Source organism: Lipotes vexillifer, unplaced genomic scaffold (genome assembly GCF_000442215.2).
Source record: "Lipotes vexillifer unplaced genomic scaffold, Lipotes_vexillifer_v1.1 scaffold200, whole genome shotgun sequence".
NCBI lineage: Eukaryota > Metazoa > Chordata > Mammalia > Artiodactyla > Lipotidae > Lipotes > Lipotes vexillifer.
In genome coordinates, this window is record NW_006790475.1 from 560,605 (window position 1) to 569,121 (window position 8,517).

The 8,517-nt window shown below is 39.3% G+C and overlaps 1 protein-coding gene across 1 annotated transcript in view; it reads right to left on the reverse strand.

Moving 5' to 3' along the window:
* HERC2 (HECT and RLD domain containing E3 ubiquitin protein ligase 2) overlaps window positions 1–8,517 on the reverse strand; it is a 231,524-nt gene that overhangs the window by 159,612 nt on the left and 63,395 nt on the right. The window contains 3 exon segments of the mRNA XM_007463762.1: window positions 4,384–4,508; window positions 4,615–4,843; window positions 8,477–8,517. The exon segment at window positions 8,477–8,517 is cut by the window's right edge and continues 1 nt beyond it. Of these exon segments, the coding sequence (XP_007463824.1) occupies window positions 4,384–4,508; window positions 4,615–4,843; window positions 8,477–8,517 (395 nt within the window).

Sequence of the window (8,517 nt, forward strand, 5' to 3'; positions counted from 1 at the left end):
TAACTGCCTTAAATGTGAATGGATTAAGTGCTCCAACCAAATGACACAGACCGGCTGAATGGATACGAAAACAAGACCCATATATATGCTGTCTACAAGACACCCACTTCAGACCTAGGGACACATACAGACTGAAAGTGAGGGGATGGAAAAAGATATTCCATGCAAATGGAAATCAAAAGAAAGCTGGAGTAGCTATACTCATATCAGATAAAATAGACTTTAAAATAAAGAATGTTACAAGAGACAAGGAAGGATACTACATAATGATCAAGGGATGAATCTAAGGAGAAAATGTAACAATTATAAATATATATGCACCCGACATAGGAGCACCTCAATACATAAGGCAAATACTAACAGCTGTAAGAGGAAATCGACAGTAACACAATAATAGTGGGGGACTTTAACACCTCACTTACACCAATGGGCAGATCATCCAGACAGAAAATTAATAAGGAAACACAAGCTCTAAATGACCAGATAGATTTAATTGATATTTATAGGACATTCCATCCAAAAACAGCAGATTACACTTTCTTCTCAAGTGCACATGGAACATTCTCCAGGATAGATCACATCTTGGGTCACAAAACAAGCCTCAGTAAATTTAAGAAAACTGAAATCATATTAAGCACCTTTTCCAACCACAACACTATGAGATTAGAAATAAATTACAGGGAAAAAAACGTAAAAAACACAAACACATGGAGGCTAAACAATATGCTACTAAATAACCAAGAGATCACTGAAGAAGTCAAAGAGGAAATAAAAAAATACCTAGAGACAAATGAAAATGAAAACATGACAGTCCAAAGGCTATGGGATGCAGCAAAAGCATTTCTAAGAGGGAAGTTTATAGCAATACAATCCTACCTCAAGAAACAAGAAAAATCTCAAATAAACAATCTAACCTTACACCTAAAGGAACTAGAGAAAGAAGAACAAAACCCTAAGTTAGCAGAACAAAAGAAATCATAAAGATCAGAGCAGAAATAAATAGAAACAAAGAAAACAACACCAAAGATCAATAAAACTAAAAGGTGGTTCTTTGAGAAGGTAAAAAAAAATGATAAACCTTTAGCCAGACTCATCAGGAAAAAGAGAGAGGACTCAAATCAATAAAATTAGAAATGAAAAAGGAGAAGTTACAACAGACACCACAGCAATACAAAGCATCATAAGAGACTACTACTACAAGCAACTGTATGCCAAAAAAATGAACAACCTGGAAGAAACGGACAAATTCTTAGAAAAGTATAACCCTACAAGACTGAACCAGGAAGAAACAGAAAATATGAACAGACCAATCACAAGTAATGAAATTGAAACTGTGATTAAAAATCTTCCAACAAACAGAAGTCCAGGACCAGATGGCTTCACAGGTGTATTCTATCAAACATTTAGAGAAGAGTTAACACCCATCCTTCTCATCAAACTCTTCCAAAAAACTGCAGAGGTAGGAACACTCCCAAACTCATTCTACAAGGCCACCATCACCCTGATACCAAAACCAGACAAAGATATGACAAAAAAAGAAAATTATAGACCAATATCACTGATGAATATGAATGCGAAAATCCGCAAGAAAATACTAGCAAACAGAATCCAACAAGACATTAAAAGGATAAGACAGGGCTTCCCTGGTGGCGCAGCGGTTGAGTCCACCTGCCAATGCAGGGGACACGGGTTCGTGCCCCGGTCCGGGAAGATCCCACATGCCACAGAGTGGCATCCCATTCACCAGAGCAACAAAAAGAATACAATCCCACTCACCAGAGCAACAAAAAGAATAAAATACCTAGGAATAAACTTACCTAAGGAGGTAAAAGACCTGTACTCAGAAAACTGTGAGGCACTGATGAAAGAAATCAAAGATGACACAAACAGATGGTGAGATATACCATGTCCTTGGACTGGAAGAATCAATACTGTGAACATGACTATACTACCCAAAGCAATCTACATATTCAATGCAATCCCTATCAAATTACCAGTGGCATTTTTTACAGAACTAGAACAAAATACCTTAAAATTTGTATTGAGACACAAAAGACCCCGAGTAGCCAAAGCAATCTTGAGGAAAAAAAATGGAGCTGGAGGATCAGACTCCCTGACTTTAAGACTATATTATAAAGCTACAGTAATCAAGACCATATGGTACTGGCACAAAAACAGAAATATAGATCAATGGAACAGGAGAGAAAGCCCAGAGATAAACCCACGCACCTATGGTCAACTAAGCTATGACAAAGGAGGCAAGAATATAAAATGGAGAAAAGACAGTCTCTTCAATAAGTGGTGCTGGGAAAACTGGACAGCTACATGTAAAAGAATGAAATTAGAACACTCCCTACCACCATACACAAAAATAAACTCAAAATGGATTAAAGACCTAAATGTGAGACCAGACACTGTAAAACTCTTAGAGGAAAACACAGGAAGAACACTCTGACATAAATCACAGCAAGATCATTTTTGACCCACCTCCTAGAGTAATGGAATTAAAACAAAAATAAAGAAATGGAGGCTTCCCTGGTGGCGCAGTGGTTGACAGTCTGCCTGCCGATGCAGGGGCGCAGGTTCATGCCCCGGTCTGGGAGGATCCCACGGGCCACGGAGCGGCTGGGCCCGTGAGCCATGGCCGCTGGGCCTGCGTGTCTGGAGCCTGTGCTCCGCAATGGGAGAGGCCACAGCAGTGAGAGGCCCGCGTACCGCAAAAAAAAAAAAAGGAAACAAATGGGACCTAATGAAGTTTCAAAGCTTTTGCACAGCAAAGGAAACTATAAACGAGATGAAAGACAACCCTCGGAATGGGAGAAAATATTTGCAAACGAATCAACAGACAAAGGATTAATCTCCAAAATATACAAACAGCTCATGCAGCTCAATATCAAAAAAACAAACAACCCAATCCAATAATGGGCAGGAGACCTAAATAGACATTTCTCCGAAGAAGACATACAGATGGCCAAGAAGCACATGAAAAGCTGCTTAACATCACTAATTATTAGAGAAATGCAAATCAAAACTACAATGAGGTATCACCTCACACCAGTTAGAATGGGCATCATCAGAAAATCTACAAACAACAAATGCTGGAGAGGGTGTGGAGAAAAGGGAACCCTCTTGCACTGTTGGTGGGAATGTAAATTGATACAGTCACTATGGAGAACAGTATGGAGGTTCTTTAAAAAACTAAAAATAGAACTACCATATGACCCAGCAATCCCACTACTGGGCATATACCCTGAGGAAACCTTAATTCAGAAAGACACATGCACCCCAATGTTCACTGCAGCACTATTTACAATAGCCAGGTCATGGAAGCAACCTAAGTGTCCATCGACAGACAAATGGAAAAAGAAGATGTGGTACATATACATATACAGTAACGGAATGTTACTCAGCCATAAAAAGGAACAAAATTGGGTCATTTGTAGAGATGTGGATGGACCTAGAGACTGTCATACAGAGTGAAGTCAGAAAGAGAAAAACAAATATCGTATATTAACACATATATGTGGAATCTAGAAAAATAGTACAGATGAACTGGTTTGCAAGGCAGAAATAGAGACACAGATGTAGAGAACAAACGTATGGGCACCAAGGGGGATAGGCGGGGGGGGCGGGTGGTGGTGGTGAGATGAATTGGGAGATTGGGGTTGACATATATACACTAATATGTATAAAATAGATAACTAATGAGAACCTGCTGTATATCACAGGGAACTCCACTTTGCTGTACAGTAGAAACTAACACAACATTGTAAAACAACTATATCCCAATTAAAAAATAATAATAATACGAAAAGAAATAAATAGTTCCTCAGTAAAAAAAAAAGACAAAAAAACAACATAACACTACATCCAACACAGGTGAATCTGAAAATCATTATCAAGGCAACATAAAGCTGACACAAATGAGTATATACTGTATGATTCCATTTATGTGACAATCAAAACTGGCAAAATTAACATCATCTAGGAGAGGCAAGGAAGTGTCCTAACTTCAAATACAAAGGGGCACAAAGGCACTTTCCGCGGTGATGGAAGTGATTTATATTATGATTGGGTTACCTGTCAAATTCATTTAAATAGACACTTAAAGTGGGTACATTTTATCATACTTAATAATAACTCAATATTTTATTAAACTAGTAAAAAAAATTTTAATTACAGAAATATTTGGATGTTACTAAAAGCTTTGTTGTTTCAAGGTTTTTTTTTAAAATAATTCTGGCAAAGTGTCAGTCTCAGCTCACTAGGGAGTAAAATTACCTCCATCAGTGCACGCGCGCGCGTGCACAGACACACACACACACACACACACACACACACACACACACACACACACACACACACACACTCCTAGGACCATACCTGGATTTCTGCAGTAATGGCTGCATTTAAGGCTGATTCTAAGCCTCCATCAGCCATCAAGCTGCCCACAAGAAGATCAATCATGAATCGACGACCTGGACTTATGTTAACTTCATTGCCTGAAACTGGAAAAGGTAAAGTGTTTTTCCCAATGTGAGGCAAGCACCATCCCCTCCTGGCACCCCCACCTGGGCCAACCCCACCCGACCCCTGCTCCTAGCCCCAGCCCACCTGCACAGGGCAGGAGAGCAGAGAGTGCCCGGGCCCGCTCCTCAGCAGTTGGCAGCAGCACTGACCACCCGCTCTGCAACACAGCCTGGGCAGCCGCCTGCACAGTACTCAACACGCCCACACTGCTGGCCAGGGCCACCACCGTCTGCTTCAGGCTGTTGAGGAGGACACTGCCCAGACCTAAACCAAGGAATTCTGGGTCAACCTGGTGACTGATGGCAGCATGCAACTGAAAGGAGAAAAACAATTTTCACTTAGAAGTCCTAAAAACAAATGCTTTCCAAATCTTATTAAAGATGAAATAATACCTCAAATTGAGTTTTACTCAAATAATAAAGGTAAAACTTCCAGTATAGGTATTTTTTTTAACCATACTAAAAGTTTTTCACCTATAGTAGTTGAGAATCCATGGTAAGGTATTCTATAAAAGGAATTTTTTAAACCCAACTCTGAGATGTATGTGGAAAAGCTCAAGATCAACAAAGAGGTTGAACCCTGTGGAAACAGCAACCTCTACCCCACCCCCAAGCACCCAGACCAAACACAGAAATAGTGAATATAATATAACCGAAAACTATTAAAAGAGTAGACAGCCAAGCTGAGGGTATACAAGGAAAAGTATACAAGGGAAAGTTCTGGTTTGGCTCTTGAGATACACAGACACACACAGCAGGTTATACCAACCACCTAGGTATGGATATCATACGTCAAGAACTGAACACCAAAACTCATCAAGAGCCCAAGGAACTCAGTGAAACCTCACAGACACAAGTACAAAATTGCCCTCTGAGGACATCTCCACAGCCAAGGGCAAAGGGACACTCCACAAACCCCCCCCTAAGGGTGGCCTCATAGTCAAAAAGGACAAGCCATACTACGTCCCCACAAAGAAGTGTCACAGACAGGGTAAAAGGCAAAACGCATGTCCCAACAGATTTTAGCAATTTAAAAAATTGGAATGAATCCATAAAATAAGTAAATGTTCTTAGAGATCAAGGAAGGAACAGAAGCCAGAAGACGAGAATATAACGAGCAAATGAAAGCCTTGGCAAACACCAAAAATATAAATTCTGAAAATGAAAAAAACAGCTACGGGAATAAACACCTCAAGGCAGAGGAGTGAAAAGCCTGGGCCCCAGATTCCAGCCCTAAATCTTTGTGCACTGAGTACCCAACCTGGGCAACATTCCTGAACTTCGTGCCTCCCCAGCTGTTCAATACAGATGGCAGGTTCCACCTCCCAGAAGGCTGGCATAGGGATTTGATGATTCAATCAATATGTGTAAAACAGTGATCACACACTGTTTATTTATTTTTAAATAAACAGACAATTCAACAATATGGAACATTCAGCTAAATGATTCGTGAATTGAAAGAAGAGTGCTGAGTAAACCACCCAGAAAGCAGAAGAGAAAGATTAAAAAGTGAGCATTAAAAAGGATAAACATATTTTAAAATATCAAAGAAGTTGTGATACTTGGGAAAATAAAATGAGAAAGCTCAACATGCATTTAGTAGAACTTTTCCAAGGGGAAAGGAAAAAAAGGAGAGCTATTCCAATGGTAAAAAGTGAAGATTTTTCAAAACTTAACAAAGATAAGTAATCTCAGATTGAACAAGAATCATAATCTCAAATTATATATACAAGAATAAATCCTGACCTAGATATAATGTATTAAAATTATAAAACAAAGACAAAAATCTAAAAGGCTACCAAAGAGGAAGACAAATTAGCTACAAAGAAACAATTGCACTAATACAAGATTTCTCGGGCTTCCCTGGTGGCGCAGTGGTTGAGAGTCCGCCTGCCGATGCAGGGGACACGGGTTCGTGCCCTGGTCCAGGAGGATCCCACATGCCACGGAGCGGCTGGGCCCGTGAGCCATGGCCCCTGGGCCTGCGCGTCCACAGCCTGTGCTCCGCAGTGGGAGAGGCCCGCGTACCGCAAAAAAAAAAAAAAAAAAAAAAAAAAATTTTTATTGGTAGAACTAAGATTGAGAAACAGTGTAGTATGTAACACTTTATCGTTTAATTCTGTAGATAGAGTTTAATTACCAAATATGCAGGAAGAATGTATGAAAAGTAGAATAAGCTTACGGATTATAGATATATCAACTGTAAATTAAAATGTATTACTTAAAATTAGATCCTGGAGGAGAGGGTTAGGAGGAAGAAGATACTAGCTGATTTCAGTATTGCTCATAGTAGGGAGCCAGTGTTTAAAAAAAAAAAAAAAAAAAAAGGACTATATGCCTGAGTATGTCCTCTTAAAAAATGATTATGATAATAATTGAAGGAAAGTTTAAAAATAATTACTACATTTCACCAATCCTAAGAGGTATTTTCTTTCACATCTTAACAACTCTAAAATCAGAATGTATCTTACACACTGCAATTTGGAGCGCTTTTCTTTTTAGCAGCACACACAAAAAAACAGTGTGCCTTGGAGTCAATGTAACAACAGACTATTGAACAATTCAAATACTGAAGATAGAAAGGGGAGTTTAGGTTTAATGCATCCTGTAACCCCTATATTTTTCAGGAAGAGGAGTACTGATTAACTTAACACTCTGTGGAATTAACAAATATTTAATTTTTTTTGTAACATGATTAATGTCCAGAAATCAAAATTTCAAAACTTAGGAACAATTAAAGGGATTTGAAAGGAAAAAAAAATTTTTAGAAATTCGTTCAAAAGATAATAAAATGATGAACAAACTTACGCCAAGACTGAATTCAAATACATTAGTAATCACAATAATTGTAAAAGATTAAATCCACATAGTGAATAAAGACTCTCAAGTTGTATTCTTTTTAAGAACTGAGCTTTATGAGTCAATTTTTTACAAGACACAACTAAAACAAAGACCTCGACAGACAGAACAAAGCAGTGGAAAAACAGATGGCATGAGGCAAATATGGACCAAATGAAATACAGCCTAGGACATGTACAGGGTCTTTCTCCACAGCACCGACCAGAGCAGCAATGTCACTAGGAGACCATGGGAAGCAACAAAAAACTGGGCGGATCCATGATTAGGATACTACACCACAGATACCCTGCTAAATGAGTTCCTACAGAAGACTTCTGGCAAAGGGAGGTACTCTCCAAACTTCTGCTAATTCCATTTTGCAACTAAACATTACATTCAGTTCTGTGCTTTCTGGAAGCGAAGACAAAAAAGGGGAGGGAACAGAAGGGGTACATGATGGGTCACACAGAAACCCTCACGTTATAAAGGGGGGAAATTACTTTGGTGAGAAAAACTGTTCTCTTAACATTAAGTCACAGGGTTTTATGACAAAGAAAAACACGATGATCAAAGATTTTAGCTCCAGTTCTACTTGGGAAAAAAATTTTTGTAGCTTTTTTTCTTCTAACATTTAAACTTAACCTTCCCCCTGAGGAAGCGGAGGTACTCGTGGAGGATGCAGAGCTTCCTGAATGGGGCTCCCCTCTCAGTCCAGAGGAGAGGCTGGCGACCACCTCCAGCTGATCTCCCAGTCACCTACCGTCTCACCCAGTCACCTACCGTCTCACCCAGTCACCTCTCCACACACAGCAACAGGAAATTCAAGACCGACTCCCTGATGAATGCCAACAAGCTGAATTTAGCAGTAATAACACAGTCCATATATGCTCTTACCTGCATGCAGAGACTGACTTCCAGGGTAAGCACAAAATAACTAGACTGAATTTTTTAAGCCTCATACACATTACACTCCATTATAATCTGACTTTAAAACACTTTAAAATTTTCATTAGCAGTTCATTCAACAGGCTAAACCCCATACCCTTTAATATGCATAAACATCATTACAAACGCGTAAGACACTTACAGAATGTGGGAAAGGAAAATACCTGAAGTCGCAGAAGATTCAGTGTTGCCACAGCCATACACT